Consider the following 22,890-nt stretch of genomic DNA (forward strand, 5'->3'; position numbering starts at 1 on the left):
ATGACTTGATCAACATTTTACGTACATCACAAAAGTTTGATGTCCAAGTACCATAGTGCCCCTCTCCTCAAGCAAGTACTGCATAAACGCCATTGAAGTTATTTGGTGAACTATACATCTCTATAAGCTTTTACCAAATTTTTATTTTATTTATTTATTTATTTTTTTACTGTCATTTTAGTTTGAAGAAGAAGAACAAACGTTATGTATGACATGCCTTTTTTCTTTTGTTTTGTTTTGTTTTTTTTTTGTTTTTGTTTTTTTTTTCCATTTTTATGTATATATGAAATAATTAATGGGATTCAATTTAAATGTTTTTACACTCAATGAAGGGTACAGCACCATGGATCCTGTCATACAAATTGTTGATCATTGATGTTCTAAGGATTTTAATTCTAATTTATAAAATCTCAAATATACACCTATTTTATTTTATTTCTACAAAATTGAGGTTCAAAGAAAACAAGTCATATAAATTGGTTATTTAATGTGTTGAATTAGGTTAGATTTTGAAATATTCTACCTAAAACGAACACTAGTACCATATCCTAATTATATATATTTTTAAAATAAAATTCAAATAAATTACCGAAAGATTACTAAGTTGTGGTTGGCAGACAGGTATGGTAATTTGAGATATATAAAAAATATATATGTTTTCAGTTATAATTATGATATCAAGCTTCTTAAAGTATTTAATATATACATAGAAAGTTTCTTATCTCACATGCATCGAATAATTATGGTAAAAAATTTCTGAACATGATTCCAATTTTCCAAAGTAATTTAAACTGCTGTCCTCTATGAAATAATAATTTTTATCACTAAACTATCACCTTGCACTTACTTATATAATAAATTCATGAATTGAAAAAGCATAGTATTTCCATTTATTCTCAGTGGCAATTCTGAAATTTCCTCAAGTGCAATGGTTATATATACCATCAAAACAATAGCCAACCTGGTTTCCTTGTCCCCCGTCCGGTAAAAGCAAGACCCGCGTTAACGCGGGATCAATGAAATGTTCAGAGACTAGAACTTGGTCGTGAAACTCGACTTTGAACTTTCAATGTCTTGTACATACACACATCTATGACATACTATATATATACACCTCTTTACAGCCTCATTCTCTCAAATTCATTCTCTCAAAACTTAGTTTCAGCAACCCAAAATCCCAAGCCTTTAAAAGTCAGCTGCTAGGGATCAACATATATTTAGAGAAAATTAAACCAAATGGCCGCCATGAAAGCAGTGTCCTCCACCATCCACCACCACCACCACCACCACCATGACGCCGGCAAGAATCGACTACCCAAAATTTGTGCCTTTCAAGAAATTGCAATCGATACTCTCCCACATCCAAAAACTTCAAACAGGGTGACTCGTCTAGCCGAATCATTCTCAAACCTCCTACATCTCCATATTGAGACACAAGCTCAGAAAAACCTTCACATCTCAAATTTGAATAACTTTCTTTTGGAGGAAAAACAAAACACCCCAACTATGTCTCCTAAGGAAGACATATCTGATAAATGGAGAGACATTCATGGTTCATTTGATTGGGACAACCTTCTTGACCCACTCAATCCTTGGCTAAGGCGAGAGATTGTCAAGTATGGCGAATTCGCGCAAGCAACGTATGATGCTTTCGATTTTGATTCTTTCTCAGAGTATTGTGGGAGTTGTAGATACAATCGTCACAAGCTTTTCGACAAATTAGGCCTAAACAAGCACGGTTACAATGTGAGCAAGTACATATATGCCATGTCACAAATTAACATGCCCCGGTGGCTAGAAAGGTCCCACCTAGTGGACACATGGTCCAAAGATTCCAATTGGATGGGTTACGTGGCGGTCAGTGATGACAAAGAGTCGCATAGGATTGGGCGACGAGACATCGTGGTGGCATGGCGTGGGACCGTGGCGCCATCAGAGTGGTACGAGGATATGCAGAGAAAGTTGGAGCCTATTGGGCATGGGGAAGCTAAAGTGGAACATGGGTTTCTTAGCATTTACACATCTAAGAGTGACACTACTAGGTACAATAAGTTTAGTGCCTCGGAGCAAGTCATGAAAGAAGTGACAAGGCTAGTGAATTTGTACCAGGAGAGAGGTGAAGAAGTGAGCCTCACAATCACTGGACATAGCTTAGGTGGTGCATTGGCTCTCCTCAATGCCTATGAAGCCGCCGCCTCAATTCCTAACCTCCCCATCAATGTCATATCCTACGGTGCACCTCGGGTTGGCAACATTGCTTTCCGTGATGAAATACATCAAATGGGTGTTAAAACTTTACGGGTCGTAGTGAAACAAGATATAGTCCCTAAAATGCCAGGGCTTGTTCTTAATGAAAGTTTACAGAAGTTCGATGACATAACCGGAAACCTGGAGTGGGTATATACTCATGTTGGAGCCGAATTGAAGCTTGATATCCGGTCTTCGCCTTTTCTCAAGCGAGGGTTCAATTTGCTAGGGTTTCATAGTTTGGAAACCTACCTTCACCTCATAGATGGGTACCTCAGTGGCAGCTCCACATTTCGGTCGGAGGCTCGAAGGGATGTTGCTTTAGTGAACAAGGCTTGTGATATGCTTTTGGATGAACTGAGAATTCCTCAATGTTGGTATCAATTAGCCCACAAGGGACTGGAATGCAATGCTCATGGTAGGTGGGTTAAACCCAAGAGAGACCCTGAAGACATTCCTTCGCCTACAAATGTTCATCCACTTGAGATGCAGGAGACATTTGTAGGAATTGAACCCTTGTGTTGTGTCTAAATTGAAGATTAATTTTGTATGTATGTGATACTTGAATGATATTACATATATATATATATATTCTTGTGCTTGCAAATTATGGGAGTAATCACCTTCCCAAAAACAAAAAAAAAAAAAATTATGGGAGTAATCAAAATGTATAGAGCCAGTGTGTTTTGAAGGATAGTTATGTTATTATTTAATTAACTAAAAAAAAATTAAGTGCTAGTGAAAATAAAATAGTGTGTGAACATATATTCTCTCTCCTGCAAACAGGAGGACTTAATTGCATCATGGTCGACTTTAAATGTTTTTTCTTCTTTTTTTTGCCTGCTTTGGCCATGACATAACCCCTTCAATCCATCATCTTGTCTCAATAATTAAACATAATTCCTAACCCCACTTGCCAACTTTTCTATACTTAATTTGTGAGCATACTTCTAGTCACATTTTCAATCACACTTTAATAACTAACTAAAGCACTTAATTCTTTTTGTTAAAGAGAGTTTCGAAAAGTGTCGTGACAAAAAAGGGTACAACACTGATATATATATATATATATATATATATATATAATTATGAAAATATCCGTCCAAAAGGATTGTGGGACTAAAGATAAGAATATAGATTTAAATGGATAATATATCAAATTTAAATATTTATTTTTATAATTAATGATAATCAATTATATATATATCACGTTTGGTGTGCGTTCTCACTCCAATTATCACTTTGTGTGATTTAAATTTTGCCCCTCCCATACTTTCACTCATGCTTTCACTTTATATGACTTAGCTCATATCTTTACAGAGGGAACCATTCCAAAATTAGAAGATTTGAGTCTTCTCATTTACTAATATCCAATACTAATATCCAAATCTGGTTCTTATACAATACTTGCTAACCCATAATTTTCTCAAAAAGCCAAGTTTTTATGGGGATTCATTTTTTTTATTTATTATTTTTCAAATTTTGTGATTAGAGAATATGTATGTTTTTGTGATTAAATCACATCAGTAGTATTTTAAAATAAACAAATTTCATTCAAATGAGTGTATTTAAGAATAATTGACCGTTTATCCAATTTTATCTCTTGTATTTTAACTTTCACTTTATTCAAAACAAACAAAAGAAATTTGATTTCTAATCAATATAATTCCTTTTCCCATTTCAAATCTAGATCAAAAAATAATTTGGTAACAAAATGAGTAATTGTCTGATATTATGGATAGTCGGAGTGATTGGACTATTTTATGAATTGTGCGACTACAGGAATTCACATCATGACTCTTTATCTTTTGTTACTGCCTTGATTAAATTTTTATTTTTTAAAAAGAGTAATGCTAGTATGTGAGGTCTACTTTATGATATTTATCATAAGTGTTTTTTCAAATTAGCATATTTTGAGTAAAAAAAAATAATAGACAAATTATATCACTAGGTTGCCAATATCAAAATGATTCCACTGTTAAAAAAAATAAAAATTTAATTTAAAATGCCATAAAATGAAATTATAGGAAATGACCAAAGTCAATAGTGTAATTTGGTTGAAAGAGTGTAAAGCATTGATTGATTCTTGTGATTTACTGTAATACGAAAATTTGATCATATAATCCTATTCCAAACACATAGAATTTAGAAATCGTGGAAAGTATCATGAGCCCTTCAACTCTACAATATTGTATTAGTTATTTGACATGAATAGTTGAAGGGAATTCACCGATGAGAAAATGGATTATGGGATTGTGTGACTTGAACTATTAATTTCGTTTGTGTAGATATAGGAATTCATAACCAAATGTTTCTTTGTTCTAACCGCCATGTAAGCCCCATACAAAGGATAGGCTGGTTCGCTTGAAGAAAACCTTTTTCTATGATAGGACAAAGAGACCGTGGAAAGTATTATGAGGTAGACTTCATGGTAGTATGACTCAAACAAAAAAAAAAAAAATATAGGAGAAGGCCTAATTATTAAGGCTGCAACATCTTGGGCTTGGCCCATGTAAAAAATCTTCAGCCTAAAACCCATACATAACTAGTCCAGTGCCGCACCAATTTAATGCTGCTCCCAAAACTTGAACTTGAAAGCTTCAACAAATTTTTTAACGCACTACCAACTTGGCTATCACAGCCTAGTGATTTAATTCTAGTTATAAATATATATAATATTTTCAGGTTCGAATGGAACTTGAAGCTTCATTCATATCAACCCAAGCCCAAATCAAATTGAATTCGGGCTCAAAATATATAGCCCAGAGCCAAACCAAAATTTTAAAAAATATATTGCCCAAGCCCACAATATTTTGGGTTGGGCTTGGGTTATTTCAAATTGGGTTCACCCGAGTTGCAGCCCTACTAATTACCTTATTCAGTAATTTTTACAATAAAAAAGGCCTTTAAAAAAACAAAGCCCTCCTTCAAAGCTTTTGCCTTGGGCATCAAAATTGGCAATGCTTGAGAAGCATCGCTGAACCATAGTTCCATTTGGGAAGAAAAATAGTACATTAGATTTTAAATTGGGACAATTATTTTTGAACACCTAAAAATGAAAATGTGAACATTTTTGTATATTCCGTACTTTAGATGCCGTATAACTACTTAGCTATGTAGTATGAAGTATGGAGTATTAACCTTTACTAATTCGAACAATACTTGTCTACCTATCATTGTGTTTATACTCATCATCGAGAAATAAGGTGCAAGCGTCCTTAAAATGTAAAAGATTTGAAAAGACATTCTATCTGTGTGTATCAGCCAACATCTTTGAACTTAACCTTTTTTTTTTTTGTTGGGAGGACCACTTTGAATTCAGTTTTTTATTTTCACATCACATCCTGACCAAATTCATATTTTCATTACTCTTATGAACATAAATACCGTATAAATTAATCATATTTAATCCATATAAAAGTACCACGTGCCATATTATTTGACAATTGACACAAAATGAACCCAAATTGTTCTCTTTCGCCATTTTCTGTAATTTTTGGAGCTTCAAATTATACCCTTAAATATACTTCTCATTCACAGTTAGACCTTTAGCTTATCAGCAACCTTCTCAAGAATAGAACAAGAAGCCCAAAAAATTTATTTAAAAATAGCTCATGTCACCTTATTTTTTCAGAGAAATAATAATTTAAGAATTGAATTCATTAGTTATCGAATTTAATTTATATGACTGGGGTGGGACTCATTATATGGGTCATTTGATGAAACTCACCACTCTTCTCACATAAATTGAATTCGATAATTGCAGTGCCTAAGTCACTATTTTATTGTAAGTAGGAATTTCCTACACGTTGGGTGCGCAAAAAAAAAAAAAAAAAAATTCTAGTTACTTTTTATACAATTCTTTACTATTCTTTGCAAAATAAAAATAAAAAGGGTAAATTATGTTCACCTCCCCTCTAGTTAGCTAAAAGTTCAAATGACTCCCCTTAATTTTCCATAATATCATTTACCTCCCCGGTCTTAAGATTAATATCCGTACAAGTCAAAGTTGGTCAATGCTATTAACTCATGATGCAGCCTGATGAGAATTCCGAAAGTCCATACTGCCCTCTAATTTTGTCAAAAGACCTATGTAACCTTTTAAAAAATTAAATAAAAAATCAAAACAACCGATTTACTCATTGCTGTTATATAACCTTCGACCATGAAGATTTACAAGCAATGCTCCCAATTCATCTGTCATGTTGTAATTTACAGGGAATCCACATACCAACGCGCTTGCACCAAATTGCTCCATTCATGGTTACATTCACAATAAATAACAATAAGTGATGAATCAACAGTTTGAACCCAAACCCTAAATTTACGGTATGCATCCTTGTAAATTGATAATATATGCAGTGCTTCTCATAAAAAAATTGATAGCATGCACTGCTTTTCATATAAACATCCATTTTAGGGGAGGGGAGCTAAACGATATTCTTAGATATTGAGGGGAATTGTTTTAGCTTTTAGCTAACTAGTGGGGAGGTGAATGTAATTTACTCAAATAAAAATATTCACTTAATTATATATAAAAGGGTGAACTACATTAAACCCCCCTTTTCTATTTTTTTGTCAATAAACCTCCCTCAACTATTCGAGGGGGGTGATTTAACTAACGAAAGTTAGCTGAAAGGGAGCTGTTTGGACATTTAGTTTCTCATATATTTTTTAGACAAAAATATCCTTGTACCTATTTTAATATACCCTCACATATTTTTTAGACAAAAATATCCTTGTACCTAGATATATATGAGAATTATATTGTGCATTTATTTATTTGGTTTTAGTGATTTTCATTTTATATAGATTTATTAAAGGGACGCTACGAGAAATAATGCCTAATTTTTTTCCTTTTTTATATTAAATTTTTATGCCTACATGTTTTATTTTTTTCTATAAAAAAAATAAAAAATTCCTTCCATGTATGTGACTAATGTGAACTTGTCAGTTTAGTAAAATGTTAAAACAAAAAAAATAATAGAAGTGTTAATTTGTGTAAATGACGTCGTTTAGGTTATTTAATAAAAAAAAAAAGAAGAAGCAAAGTAGATTTTCAAATAGGCTTTAATCGGTATTTAAATCAATTTATATTTCAGTTCTCTTTCAATTAACTTCCATTAGTTAAATCACCCCCTTGAATAGTTGAGGGGGGTTTTTTGGCAAAAAAAATATAAAAAAAGTGGTTTAATGAAAAACACAGATAGAAAAGGGGGGTTTAATGTAGTTTACCCTATATAAAATGAAATTTCATTTGTGCCTTTGAAATAAACTGAAATTTAAAATACTAAGGGTAAAAATTAGATAAGCTGTCAATGATATTGTAGTAAATTCAAAATCCCATGAAAGTAGATAATATTTCAATGAATTTCAGAATAATTGCATTTTGAAATTTAAAATCTAGTTCAATTCGATTTCATTTTTAATTCGGTTCATTAGAAACAAACACATAGCAAGAAAAAAAAAAAATGTCTACTGTTCAGATGGATTTCAAATTCGGATAAATCCATAAACGAAATTGAGGATGCAAAATCAAAGGATTTGAAAAGAGAGCACCCCCTTTTTAGGCCTTGACTTTTCCATCTTATTGCACACTATTTATTTCTATCAATGAATTTTACAAATTTGAATTTCAACGTGGATTTAAAATCCTTGCCACTCAATTCCATAAATGAAAATGGATGATAATTCTTTTTGGAACCAAATTCTCTTTGAATTTGGCATAACGAAATTGGGTAAAATTTAATAATACTTCTGTAAATTCCCAATTGCATGGAAGTCAATAAATTTTCAAGAAATCTCCGAACAATAAATTTAGAAATTTGAAATATAGTTGAATCCAATTATGCTTACAAATCCACTCCAAACAATAGGAATTCCATTTCAAAAGTTCGTTCCAAATAAACAACACAAAAGCAATCGAGTTTTTCACATTATTTTTTATCAAAAGGTCACAACATTGCCAAATGCAACAGATATATATGGAAACACCGCGCACTCGATCTTTACACAAAATTTCTCTTGATGAATTCCAAAACATGAAGTCATTGTGAAATTGGAAAGATCTTTGTTTCAGCAAAACCTCCAACTTTTGCTAGCTCAACAAATTCAGTTATTGTTCTCTCCTTTCCGCCATCTGTGGTTATCATCATGAGGAAGTCTGATGTTATTGTATTCATTGATTCAACATCATTTTGCGGTAAGGGGTCACAAACTCAAAAACTATGACTTTTCCATTATCGTCAGGCAATGCCTTCCAGCAGTTTCTCAACAGTTTGATGCAGAGATGGTCGTTCCAATCATGCAATATGGATTGCATATATATATATATATATATATATATATATATATATATCTCTAGAATATGCATGAGTATTGTTATACAAGATGCTTAAGCAAGTAAGAAATTACAGACCGGATCTTATTAGCCATAGTGTATATTAAACAGTTATTTTGTTGTCTTCAAAATTTTCAGTTAAGAAACATAATATGATCACAAACCTTCATTAAAATAGTTTGTGCATTTGGCAGTGACTCGAATTTATCTCCTGCAATATGCTCCACACCTACAATTGATTAATTAATTTCAGAATACTTCAGTGAATTCTAAACCAAAAGAATTATAATAACAACCATGATAAATACACAAACAAGAGACGGGGGAACATGCAGAGAGAGAGAGAGAGTAACCAGGGAAGTGAAGAGCATTGGCAATGACAGAGGCAAATCAAAGTTTATGGCATGAATGTGTGGACAAGCGGAGACTATCTTCCCAAGTGAAGTCCCATTGCTACCCCCTACATCCACAACTCTTTCACTTCTCCAAATCAAGTGTACACCTTCAACACCTTATCAACACCTTATCAAATAAGATTTTTGAATTGTTTGCCAGAGTGTCGTCAGCAAACTCGAAAATGCTCACTCCATGAGCCTTGTGGAACGGCATGGACTCCGGTTCAAGCACAGCATCTTTGAGCTTGTAAAGACTCTCCACAATTTTCCTCTGGGAGACAAGAAGCACCATTGGAGCTAAAGAAGCTCCATCTGGACTGTTAGTCACCAAGGCACGCGAGCCATAAGTTCATTCTTGACTTGTTTCACAATTTGGGGATTGTCTTAGAGACATTGACAGGACAGAATTTGCACCGAGCATTCTTAGTATCCTATTTAAGGCATTGGCTGCGTTTGGATTGGTAGTTGGTATTTTTGAGACTATTTCAGCTGAAGACAATTGAGCTTTAGGCCCTGAATCACTAATGATATTGAAAACATTGAGCTCAATTGCAGCTCTTATCGCCATTTGGGTTCCTATCAAACTTGCTGAAAAGCTCCAAAGTGACAGATAATCTAAGCTTTCCATTTTTATGGGTGCTTCAATTTTTGTGCCTTTTGTTCCTTGTCATGGGGAACCTTTATATAGCCTCTGTTGCAAGCAAATAGTAGTCGACATGCAAAAATCATGCTTAGTTTTGAAGAAAGAATAAAAATCATTCTAGCAGAACAAAGTAGAAACGACAATATTTAGGGCGGCATTGCCTTGGAAAAGAAAGAAAATTTGGGCCTTGTTTGTTTTTGTTCTCTCAAAATTGTTTTCAAGAACAGTTTTTAAAGAACGAGAACATCGAATAGTTTTCATTTTTTTCAATTTAAAAATCTACTTGATTGGTAAAGCTACAAAACAGTTGTCAGAGAAAAAAAGTTCAAAACACTATTTGGTTGTCTAAAAATAGTTTTATGAATTTAGAATAAATTTTTTTTTTATTTTAAAATTGTTATTGTGTCTCATATTTCACACCATTGAATTTTGCACTAGTTTGCATGTTATATACATACATATATTTTAAATCTGCGGTGATTATGTCATTACTATTAAAAAAAAGAAAAAAAAGGAAAAAAAAAATTTAAATAAAATTATCGTATTAAATATAATTCTTTACAAAATATGATGGACTAAAGTTTAAACATGGATTTCGCATCTAACCCATAGTATTACAGCATTAAACCAATAGTCCACTTGTACAAATATTAATTACAAGTGTTTTTTTTTTATTTTTTATTTTTTACTCACACTAAATAAAGATGTTTCTTGTATATAAAAATTAAAAAATAAAATTAAAATAAAGATGTTTTTGGATTACTGAATTAGGAATTTATTGGGAACATAACTTTAAATCTATTTTAGAGGAAGATGGAAAATTATCATAGAATCTTTTTTTAATATATAGAAAGAGAAATGAGTTATATACAGAGAAAGAAGACTGAAGAGATATCTTCTTCAAGCGTTGATTTTTCTTGTTTTTGTATGAATATTTTAGAGAGAGCGCGTTTGTAAGAGTTAGAGAGAGAACATGGTGGGCAAAGGCAACAGTTTGGAAGGAATCAGAAACAAGAACGTTAATCTTGTACGATTCACTCTCTTTTTGCCTTTAATTCTCTGTTTTTCACTGCAATCCTTGATCTTAAATTTCTTCTCATACCACAAGCGCACACGCTAATATTTGTTTTTGTGTTTTTAGTTCGACCGATCAAACAAGAACAAGAATAAAGGAACCCGATCTGCGACCCAAAGAGAGAGGGAGGGGGAGTGGTGTACGGCTAAGGGGAAGAGGAGATAAAAGATAATGATGACTTATAAACGAGAGAGTCGCTAGCATCATATAAGTGAGTGAGAGGGTTCTGTGTTTTCACCAAAGTGAGAACAACTTTTCAAAAACCCACAAAACAACCTTTTTTTTTTTGTTCTCTAAAATCTTGCACTCTGTTAACTCAGTTTTGTAAAAATTGTTCTTTAAAGGCTAATGGTTTTTGAATTTTTGTAACTCTCAAAACAGAAAACTGAGAATAGCAATCCAAGCAGAGCCTTGGTTTCTTTTAACTTTTGTTGGCACTGACAAAATATATATTTGGTGTAAAACTAAAAAGTTGTAACGATAACGTGGTGCAACAAACAATTACAAATACTGCAAAATAAAGTACACTATAAATATTAACTTACTGTATATATATGTTGTAGGTACATTATAAGGTAATTTATATTAAATTAAAAAAAATCATTTTAAAAAATATTAATAAATTTATATAATCATATTCCTTTTAGATAAGTACAACCAACTATGTATATAAAAATATACAATATACATGTTCTCTCAAGTAATTTTGAACTTTGGCACTCTCGTGCTTTTGCTCCCACTTCCTCTCTTGCTCCTAGTTACTTTGAGTGAGTGAATTTCTTACCAAGATAAATTAAAAATTTTTTTTTATTAGTTTCAGTTTAACTACTAAAGGACATATACAAGAAGATCAAGAAAAATCCAAGCATAACCTTTCCGCTAAATAATGATAATAATAATTGTTTTTTGAAAAAAAAAAAAGTACAAAACTTTATAAGATTTTTCCACTTGGATCATGGATAAATAATATGAACACTTTTTCATTGCTTAGTAAAAATTTTAAAAATAATAATAAATAAAGGAACATGCTATTCGTATGTAATGTCCCGGATTTTTTTGGAATTTTTAGAATTTTTATTTTAATTATTTTTTGTGCATTGTTTTGCGTGCCATGCTGGCTCCGGTGGTTGTTTAGGTCATTTTCTTGAGCCGAGAGTTTTACAAATGTATTTTTAATTTTTTTAAAGTCAATTAGAGGTGACATAATTGATTTTAGAATTTTTCGAAAGTCAGGACGATTTCCAGGCTCAGGAACTTCTTTTGGTTTTGCTATTTTCAGTGAAGGGTATTGTGGACATTACACACACAAAAGAAGACCAAGCCTTCTTCTTCTTTATTTTTGAGCATCTTTAAACTCTTTCTTTCTCTTTTTATATCTACACACACATATATCTTCAAGGTTTTAAAACAAGATTTGAGAGGTTTAGGCTCGGGTTTTGAGGAAGATCAAGAAGGAGAAATCGATGAGCATGGCAAAGGCTACACATTGAGACCACCATTGCTAGTGTTTGGAGGGGTTTCGAAATTTAGGAGGCTTAAGGGCATTTTTGGCTAGCACACATGAGGTAGGGATGTTTAATGTGTTGAACTTTGCCTTTTATTGAGTTTGTTTCTATAATTTTTGTACCAAGCATGCTTACATGTGATTGAATTTAAATAGGATACTACTTCTGCTTCTAAAGGTGGAAGTTCATGCTAAAATGTGATATTAATGCAACTATGTGTTAAATTACTCACTTGGCTTGCTATGAATGGACATGCTTTATTGAAAATGCTTGAATGGCCATGCTGTGTTGTATGGCTGTAAAACATGAATATTTGACTAAATTGAAGTGTTCGACATGCTATGGTTGCTTGGTATTATATCTATGAAATGTCTTCATTATGTGCTTAAGTAATTTTGAAAAGAATGCCATGTTGACGTCAGTGTTATTGCACATTCAAGAATAGAGGTTAATTGATGTAATTGCATTCATGTGCATGGTATGGTGGGGGAATTGAAAGAGAAAGACATTTGGGCCATTTAGAATGGTGAGGAAATTAAAAGAGATTGAGAAGTTGGCCATCTTAGGATGGGTGGGAAAAAGGAAAAAATTAGAAATGGACTGGGTATCGCAAGCCCGGTGCTAATTCGACCTAGAGTGGGCGCAGTCTGGTGTAGGATGTGAAAAAGTTGATATTACGCTCTAAATGACCAAGAGGTCAGGGATAGTGTCAATTCCAGCTCGGTAAAGTCGGTTAGCGTAAGGGGGATTTTGGGACTGGTAAAGGTCAAGTTTAGGGTCGGTTAAGACTGAGGTTGGGATATTAAGGGGCTTTACATTGCATCTTATCCATACATGTGTTAAAATGCTTAAATACTATTGTTGATTTGTGAATTAAATGCTATAAAAATTCTAAGTATGATCCCGGTTTTCTTTTATCCCGTATGTGTGATGTGTAGCTCAAACTAGCCCAAAGTTGGCACCTTAGGCATCTTTTACTGAGTCTCCGTACTCACTCATTCCTTTAATATTTTTCAGGTTATGACGGAGTTGTGGTTGATGATGGACCCTTACGAGCATAGTTATGGTTGATGAAAGCTTACTTTCATTATTTTTGTGTCAAATGCATAGTTGATGTATATCCTTGTAAAGCATTGTAAATCTGACCGTAAGGGTCTAAGTTTGTAACTTGTACTTAATTGGACCACTCTTTATGTATATTGAAGTGTAAGGAAGCAATGTTATGATTTTGAATGTAAATGAAACATATTTGATTTCATAAATGTTAGATTGATTTTAAGGTTGATGTATAGATTTCATTTATTCATTTACTTAAGTGTATGACCATATTTCAAATCAATTTTGAGCCATGAGAATGCATTTAAGTGCCCAAGTACCATGCTAATGTCAAACCATGACTATGTAGGAGCATTTGGCCATTTTTTCAGGGCAGTGCTTGAGCACAGAGCCCTGGCTGAGGATCACATTTCTGCAAGGTGGCCAATGCTCAAGCACAAGGGGTTTGTGCTCGAGCATTGGGTTCAGAGCTTTGATCGGTTGGTCAATTAACATCAACCTTCGCAATAGCACGAATCATTGTAAAATAGGGCTATTGGTCGGGTAAGTCGAACCACAGGGACTACGCTAGTCTAATACAACCTAAATGTCTAGAATCATTCTTAGAATGATGAAGGGTGTATAGAGGTTTTGTTGGATGTCACTTAAGCTAGGAAATTAAAAGTGCATAAAACAATAAATTGCAAGAATTCAAGGGAGTGAAGTACAAGTAAAGAAGGCTAGGGAAATGAATCCACCTCCATCCCTATACACATGCTAGGTTAAGATTAATTTAAGGGGAAAACAACATATATGATAGTCATGATACATAACAATACTAGGTTGCTATAATATCCTTAAGAAGTTCATTTAATTAGAAAGGCAAGAATAAACCATCAAAGGTTCACATGATCAACTACCTAAACTAAAATGTAGCTTAGAACATGCTTACTAAGCCAAGGATTATCAAGCCCTAATTTAAATGGTGAATGCACATAAAGCTAAGAATCAAGTATAGCCCATCAAAGGTAAACCCTAAGCCATGAACTATCTAGGTTCTCCAACTCCATGCCATTAAAACCATTCCATGATCTAACTTCCATTGTCACCATGGAAGTGCAAGCAATATGATTAAGAAAAGCAACCATCCAAGACAAGATGAATAACTCACAATAATCATTTAAAACATTCAACATTCATTACAACAAAAATGAGGCTCTTGACCATGGAAAGACTATCAAAAATACATTGTAATCCCCAAAAATAAACTATACTAACACATGCTTACAAGGGAGGGGTTTCATCACCTCCCTAGATGAGGTTTAGTTGCCCATTGGTGAGCTAGAAGAAGGAAGAAGCATCATCCTCATCTCCATTTTCGAGCTCCTACTGTAGCACTCAAGAACACCCTTCTCCTTGCTCTCTTCTCTCTCCTCTAATCTTCTAGAATATAGGATAATGATATGTGTGGCCTTCCTTGCCTTATCTCCTTCAACAAAGCTCTCTCTCTCCTCCAAAAAACATCCCCAACCACCTCATAAAGAAGTAAGTAGAAAATGAGGAAACCAATGCACAAGTGGCTGCCAAATTGAGAATTCCCGAAGGCAATTCTGCCCCAAATTCGAGCACTCTAAGCAAGGCCTCGAGCGCTCGAATTTAGTGTAAAAATGCCCATGCTTCACTTGCTCCGCCCAGACCTACTTTGGTTAAACAGCCATAACTTTGCGCTCCGAACTCCGAATGATGAACCGTTTAAAGATTTGGAGAGCTGATTCAGAGCTTTAAAAACTTCATGTTTTGATGAAGACCCAAATCTCAAGTCTGGTTGGTCGAAAATGGGGAGAAAGGCAGTACTTCAGTGCTGCCAGGCAGTTCTGCGCACCTCTGGTAACAAGGCCATAACTCTCTGGTCCGAGCTCCGAATGATGAACCGTTTGAAGATTTAGAAAGCTAATTCAGAGCTCTAAATCTTTCATGTTATGATGGAAGTCCAGTTCTCGAGCTTTCTGGGTCAAAATGGCGAGCAAAGTCCTAACTCCACTGCTGATCTCGTGAAGCAATCTGCCCTAATTTCGAGCACTCGAAATTAGGCCTCGAGCACTCGAAAATTGGCCAGAATGCCCTATGCTTGGTTTGCTCATCCCGGACCTACTTTGGTAAAACGGCCATAACTTTGTGCTCTAAACTCCAAATGATGAACCGTTTGAAGATTTGGAAAGCTAATTCAGAGCTCTAAAAACTTCATGTTTTGGTGGAGATCCAATTCTCAAGGATGATTGGTCGAAAATGAAGATCAAGGCAGAATTTCATTGCTGCCAGGCAGTTCTGCGCACCTCTGGTAACAAGGCCATAACTCTCTGGTCCGAGCTCCGAATGACGAACTTCTTGAAGATTTGGAAATCTGATTCAGAGCTCTAAATATGCCATTTTATAATGGAAGTCCAGTTCTCGAGTTTGCAAGGTCAAAATGGTGAGCAAAGTCCTGACTCTACTGCTGCCAGAAATTCAGAATTGTGCCTTTTGATGGCCAAAACTCCACAAAGCCTTGATTTTGCTCCTTTTTTGGCAAATGGACCTGAAAATGCATAAAAATATAGAAATGAAGATAATCTACATAAATTAACATACAACGGACTTTACTAATGCAATTTAGGGCGCTTGAATATATAATATTCGGCGCTTATCAAGCTTGAGCACAAACTTTTGTGCTTGAGCATTGGGGTGATTTTTGGTAGGATTTAGAGGGCAGCTCTTGGGACTTTTCATTGCAGATCCCTGAGCTCGAGCACAAATGGTTATGCTCAAGCACAAAGGGCTCTACACCTATGTTAATACAAACTTCAAATACCCATAACTTCTTTATTCTAAACCCGAACAAGGTCGTTCTTGAGTCTAACTTGCATGTTTTTGACCCATTTTTAATTTTGACATGAAAGAATCATTTTACTCTTATCAACCCTAGGGGTATAGGGTGAACCCGAAGTCGAGGTTGTTATTCTTTCATCATCCGATTTGGTTAAAAATGATTGGAATGCCATCATTATGACTCCCAACATTTAGCAAGGTGCATAATGACCATTTTGCCCTTGCCTGTTCCCGGGTCGGGTTAGGACCCGATTAGAGATCTGGACCTTGGGTTTGGATCGTTACATCGTACTTCTCTTTTCTTTCATTTGTACTATCATTTTAAAGAAAATGACACTTTAACCTTAACTTCACAAGTGAGTGAGTATTATTTTTTAAATTACCCAACTAACCTTAAAATATCCACATTTCTGTTTCTAATCTTTAATATATTCGCTCTATTTTGATAAAACCCAATAAAAAAATAGCCCCCCCTCCCCCCCCAAAAAAAAAGGTTATATATGTTCACTACATTATTTTGTATTCGGTAATTAACTATATTTTTGACAGAACCAAAAAGAAAAAAGAAAAAGAAGAAGACGTTATCGATTACAAGTGGGACATGTCCCACACTGGATTCGAATAGGGAAATGAATTGGTATATATGGGTTGTGTGTTATCCCCAGCTAACAACTTAAGTTTTTGGGTCGAATCACGAAGCACCCGGCTTGTTAAATTTGGCATCAAAACTAGACTCATTATTTGATCTGGTGTCACACTAAAAGCCTGATCTCGAGGGGTCCGGGTGAGCCTTCCCATGTAGAACTAAAAAAAAAAAGGTATCTCTTTTGGGCAGAACTAAAAAAAAGAGAGGGGGGAAGGGGGTTGGTGTTATCGATATTTGTTGATAGAACAAAAGCATTTATTTTAATAGGACCAAAAAATGAGTAAAGAGAGGGGGGGTTGTGTGTTAGCTCCAGCTAACAACTTAAGTTTTTGGGTCGGATCGTGAAGCACCTGGCCCGTTGAATTTGGTATCATAACCAGACTCATTATTTGATCTGGTGTTACGCTAAGCGTCCGATTCAGAAGGGTCCGAGTGAGCCTTCCCGGGTAGAACCAAAAAAAAAAAAAAGTATATCTTTTGGTAGAACCAAAAAAAAAAAAAAGGGGGGGGGGGGGGGGGGGGTCAGTTGTTTTTGATAGGACCAAAAAAATGAGTAAAAAGAGAGGGGTGGTACAATTATATTCTCTATTTATGTTGACATAACCTTTACAATCTTTTACATTATAAAAGGATTAGAAATTTATCATTTTATATATCAACGTGTGATATATATAATAGAGAGGGAAAAGTTTTCCTCATATATATATAGGTGTTAGTGAGACTCTTGAGGAAAACTTTTCTCTCTCTATTATACTATTTCATATTTGTATGCGTATTGCATGTGTATTTAAGAGTATTTTACATATTATGTTTATGGGTAACGAGACAGACATAGACTTGGACCTAGTCTTTCTGTTGTAGTACATATGGACATAACGTTATTATGAGTTGATTGTGTTGTATTTTGAAACTGATTAGTTTTGTCAATACCCGCACGAATGGAACGATTATCAATTTTAGGTCAATGTATTTACACATGCCTCTATAATCAGGCTGACTCTTTCTTAAACTCTATTTTATCTATTGATTAATTTTTATTATGTATTTCATTACTTGTGTTTTAGCTATTCTTAATTTATATATAAATTACTAGTATGATTCGTGTTACAAATTTGCCTAGTTTTGTTCTACTTCATTATAAATATTGTATCTCAAATATTGTTATATTCATGTTCAATAGATGTATTGTTCATTATAATAAAATTAGGATCAATTACAATAACACCCTTTGTGGTTTGTCCTATTGGCACACACATGAAACTTGGCCTGAACAATGATACTCCTATCAGAAATTGAATTCAAATAGCCCCTAAAATGATTTAAAAGTCAAAATTGCCCTTTTATTATTTTTATTTTATTTTATTAATAAATACTATAATGTTAAAATGACCAAACTACCCATTACTCCCAGTCTCTCTCAAACTGATTCATTTCATTGCCATCCCATCTCCATGAAAAAGAAATGATCTGAAAGTGGGTTTGCTTGGTGTTTTGATGGCCAAATCATCATCTACAGTGATGTTGTGGGAAAAAGTGAACTTCGATGATAGAGAAGAGTAAAGAGCAAAGAATGGTTCGGTGATACCACTACTCACCACCTCCATAATCCAACCGTTCCCTTCCTCCACCTCAGCCATCACCAATGTCGCGGCCGCTGCCACCACCACCACAACCTTACCTTTAGATTGAAAAAAAGAAACACAAAACTCACTGAACCCAAATTAAAGAAATTGTTCCCTAATAGTGGTATATATATATCCATCACCATTAAATTCACATACCAAAATTCATGAAAACAGTAAATTAGCAATAAAAAAAAAAACCCAATGTCCAAGGGTTTCTCATAATATTTCTTATTAAAAGCTTATAAACAACGCCAAATGAAACATACATATGAAGGGCACACCAACATTTCGATTGCTAGCTTAATGAATTCTGAAACGTAAATCCCTTTGAAATTGTAAAGATTCCACTTTGTCCAAGGGTTCTCACATTATATTTCTTATTAATTGGTTACAAACATTGTCAAATGAAACATACATATGATTGACGGAAGCACTAACTTTTCTCTTGGTGAATTCTTAAACATGAATCCCTTGTGAAATTGGAAAGATTTCACAATGTGAAAGGGTTCTTACATTATTTCTTATTAAAAGCTAGCAAACATTACCATACGAAACACGCGCGTGCGAAGGATACAACATGCAATCTCTATCCAACATGTCTCTTGATGAATTCAAGAATGTGAATCCCTAGTGAAATTGGAAAGATCTTTATTTCAGTAAAACCTGCCGCTTTTGCTAGTTCAGCAAATTCAACTGTTGTTCTCTCCTTTCCACCATTAGTGGCTATCATCATATAGAAGTCGAAACTATCGTATTGATTGCCTCAGCATCATTTTGTAGCAGTTGAGGGATTGCAAACTCAACAACTATGACCTTACCGTTATCATCATCAGGTAACGCCTTCCAACAATTTTTCAACAGCATGATGCAACGATCATCGTCCCAATTATGCAATATCGTCTACGTGCGTATAGAATATGTATGAGTAGCGTTATACATACTAACTTAATTTATAAATTTATTCTTAAATTAACTATGCCGCAAGTGCTTGATTAGTAGACCCACATATATATATTTGCGTGAAGATGTTGACATCACAAATTACATATGTTATGTGTTAACGCTCGTGTTTAATATATTTTAATTCGAATATACACCAAGAAACTTGATGATGTAGAACTAATTGTCTAAGACTATGTGATCTTTTGGAGTATCAAAAATTCCAAACGGCCCATGTATGCTAACATAGTTTTGAAGGTAGTTTCAGCTAATCCGTTTTGAACCAAAAAGACTTATTCTCAATAATAAATAAATAAATAAATAAACGGACGGACTCTTAAAAATCCGCAACTTTGCTATTTTCGTATACTATTTTTCAGACGAATTCCATCATATATTTAGGGTTCCTAAATCACGCTTTTAGGATTGTTGAATATTTCGTAATCTCGAACTATTCTAAACTTTTTTAAGTGATTAGATTTATTGTGCTATTTCTTTTTTGATTTTTTAGAGAAAATTTTATTTTGGGCTTATTTTTAGCTTTCCATATCTTGTTAGGTTTTCTACATGTACTGCAAAGAACAAAATTATTCATTGATTATAAATATTTTAAGATTTTTTTTTTTTTAACAAATACTTTGTGAATTCAAAGTTACTCATTGTTTTCAACGGGAAAAAGAAAAAAGAAAGTTATTCATTGTTAATTCGTGAATGAACATAACTTCGCTTCATCACTCAACCAAGAAAAAAATTATAGTCTAGATCTTATTAGTTTGAGTATGTGGGATGGACATATGAAGATCGAGTATGAATTTGATAAACTCTTTTTGCAGCAATTATAAAACAGGTTATGATGTACACATTTTGTTGGCTTTAATTTTTTTCCCCCTTTGCAGACTATTATAACTAGTCATCGGTAAAGTAAATTAATATGATCACAAACCTTCAATAAAATCGTTTGTGCATTTGGCAGTGACTGGAACATATCTCCAACAATATGCTCCACACCGACAAAGTGATTAATTAATTTCAAAACATTTTAGTAATTTCCAAACCAAAAGCAATTATAAAAAAAAACAATGGTGTATACACAAACAAAACAAAAGACTTGGACATATATGGATGCAGAGGAACTAACCGGGGAAGTGAAGAGCATTAGCAATAACATGAGGTAAATCAAAGTTGATGGCATGAATGTGTGGACAAACAGAGACTATCTTTCCAAGTGAAGTTCCATTGCCACCCCCCACATCCATGAACTCTTTCACTTCTTCAAATCCAGTGTACACCTTGAACACCTTATAAAAGAACACCTTTGAAATACATGTTAATCAAAAATAATAAATAATGTATCATATACTATAGTATAATTTATTTAAATATTATTTGTAAATATAATATTTATTATAATAATCTATATAATATCAAGAAAATAAAACTATAAAAGAACCTGATAAAGTCGAGGCTAGAATTTAATTCTATAGCCTTAAGACAGATACGCCCCGCTACGGTGCTAACGGACTCTTCGGCGTCTATCTCCCAGGATACAACGACTTTTCTTCCTTTGGTAGTAGCACTTCAAACCAATGGAATAGGCGAACCGACTCGGTGTAGCACTCTTTGTTGAACTCAGACTCGGAGACCAGGATTGAATCCTAACTCGGAGACCAAGATTGAACCTAAACTTGGAAACCAAGGTTCGAACCCAATCCAAACCAGTTTAGGTTGAACCCAAACCAGTGGCTGAACCGAACAAAGAAGAATTAGAAGAAGAAATTCAGAAGAGGAGAAGAAGATTTCTGAATTTGGTGTGTATTGAAATGAACCCAATGATGGGTATTTATAGGCTTGTTGGTGCCTATTCTGAATGGGTGCACCCATAGTCCGAATGGGTGCAACCATTGTTGACCAATGGTTTTTAATTTGTAAAGGGTGCAACCCTTGGTTCAAAAAAACAGTTTTTGATTTGAATTTAAACCCAAAACAGATTAAGCCCAGGAAGCAAACTTCGGCAGCCCAGCCCAGCGTGCTCCACCCGCAAGCCCACTTAAATAAGTCCAGCAACAAAATAAAATTACCACACAGGCCCATCCTAACTTTGGGTAATAAACCCATTTCACAATCAAGCCCCGCCCGGACCGGGCGGGCGGCGCGCGCGTGTGGTAGTTGGTTCGGATCCAGGCTAGCCTAGGTCCTCCCCCTCTTAAAAACTTGGGTGCCCTTGGGCCCAAACCCAAATCCCATACTAGACATATATATACTCAAGGTTGCTTTGCTACTTTTCCGATGTGGGACAAGCATTTCCCACTTTATTCACACCCATTTAGGCTTTATAAATCACTTACTTTGGAGCCAATTTCTCATTCACCCGGAAACGGATTTGAGAAAATAAATATACCATGTTCATCTCCTCGCAGAGAGGAACGCGCTCATCAATAGATTCGCAAAAAATTCTTAGCGGAATCTTTTTAAAAATCCTTCCAAAGTTTGCGTTTTCTAATGCCGTTTCCAACAATACATGCCATAGTCTCGTCAAACAAACTGCTTAATCTTGGATCCTTAGCAGCATACTTATAAAAGCTCACTCCATATGTCTTGTGGAAGGGCACGCACTCAGGTTCAAGCACAACATCTTTGAGCTTGTAAAGACTCTCCACGAGTTCCCTCTCCGAGCAAATAATCATCCATGGAGCTAAAGAAATTCGATCTGGAATGTTAGTCACCAAGGCACGCGAATTCATCGTCAAGCCATAAGTTCTTTCTTGACTTGTGTTAGAGACATTGACAGGATAGAATTTGCACTAAGCATTCTAAGTATCCTATCTAAGGCAGTGGCTGCATTTGGGTTGGTAGTGGGTATTTTTGAGACTATCTCAGCTGAAGACAAATGAGCTTCAGGGCCTGAATCACTAATGATATTGAAAACATCGAGCTCAATTGCAGCTCTCATGGCCATTTGGGTACCTATCAAACTTCCCATGCCCCAAAGTGGGAAATAATCTAAGCCTTCTTGGCCTTCCATGTTTATGGGTTTTTTAGCTTATGTTCCTTGTCATGGGGAACTTATACACACACACACATATATATATATATATACACACACAATAGGTTGGAAGCAAAGTAGTCAACATGCAAAATCTTGAAGAGAAGAAAAAAAAAATCATTTAGCAGAACATAATAGACACGTCATTGACTTGGAAGATAGAAAATTTTTGGTTAATTTCTTTTGGCAGTGACAAAAGCACAGTATATTTTAACCTAGTAATTCCAAGATTACAAAGCAGATCTCTTTTAGCGTTATTTACAATCTTTACATCATTAATCTTTTAACCATTCAGCAAAAGTTCAAAGAGAGTTGAAACAAAAATTTATGATTTGTGTAGGTGATGATTAAAAATGACTAATTTTTGTTAAGAATATATGTTAAATTTAATAAAAGTAAAGAGAGTAAATAAAGGCATGAGTGTCTTATTTGTGCGATTCATGTATTTCACACAATAATATTAAGATGAGTTGAATTGAACTAAGGATATGTTGGCTCTTTGGAATTGAGCCTCTGGGAGTTGGAATTGGGC

General features: G+C 34.4%; 2 protein-coding genes and 1 pseudogene across 2 annotated transcripts; 1 reads left to right on the plus strand and 2 right to left on the minus strand.

Moving 5' to 3' along the window:
* Window positions 1-1,098: 1,098 nt before the first annotated feature.
* LOC132316096 (phospholipase A1-Igamma1, chloroplastic) lies at window positions 1,099-3,253 on the plus strand. Its single transcript, XM_059814637.1, has one exon. It carries the CDS (start codon window positions 1,237-1,239, stop codon window positions 2,776-2,778), a length of 1,542 nt encoding a protein of 513 aa, XP_059670620.1. The 5' UTR covers window positions 1,099-1,236; the 3' UTR covers window positions 2,779-3,253.
* A 5,002-nt stretch (window positions 3,254-8,255) lies between these two features.
* LOC132280761 ((S)-scoulerine 9-O-methyltransferase-like) lies at window positions 8,256-9,550 on the minus strand (annotated as a pseudogene).
* Window positions 9,551-19,105: 9,555 nt separating this feature from the next.
* LOC132280769 ((S)-scoulerine 9-O-methyltransferase-like) lies at window positions 19,106-22,056 on the minus strand. The gene is made up of 3 exons (XM_059782503.1): window positions 21,838-22,056; window positions 20,524-20,613; window positions 19,106-19,276 (listed from the first exon to the last, which is right to left on the minus strand). Exons 1-3 carry the CDS (start codon window positions 22,054-22,056, stop codon window positions 19,106-19,108), a joined length of 480 nt encoding a protein of 159 aa, XP_059638486.1.
* Window positions 22,057-22,890: the final 834 nt, after the last annotated feature.

This window comes from Cornus florida, unplaced genomic scaffold, assembly GCF_030987335.1.
Source record: "Cornus florida cultivar Cherokee Brave unplaced genomic scaffold, ASM3098733v1 CherokeeBrave_3.0.0_Hap2_Chr01, whole genome shotgun sequence".
Classification (NCBI taxonomy): domain Eukaryota; kingdom Viridiplantae; phylum Streptophyta; class Magnoliopsida; order Cornales; family Cornaceae; genus Cornus; species Cornus florida.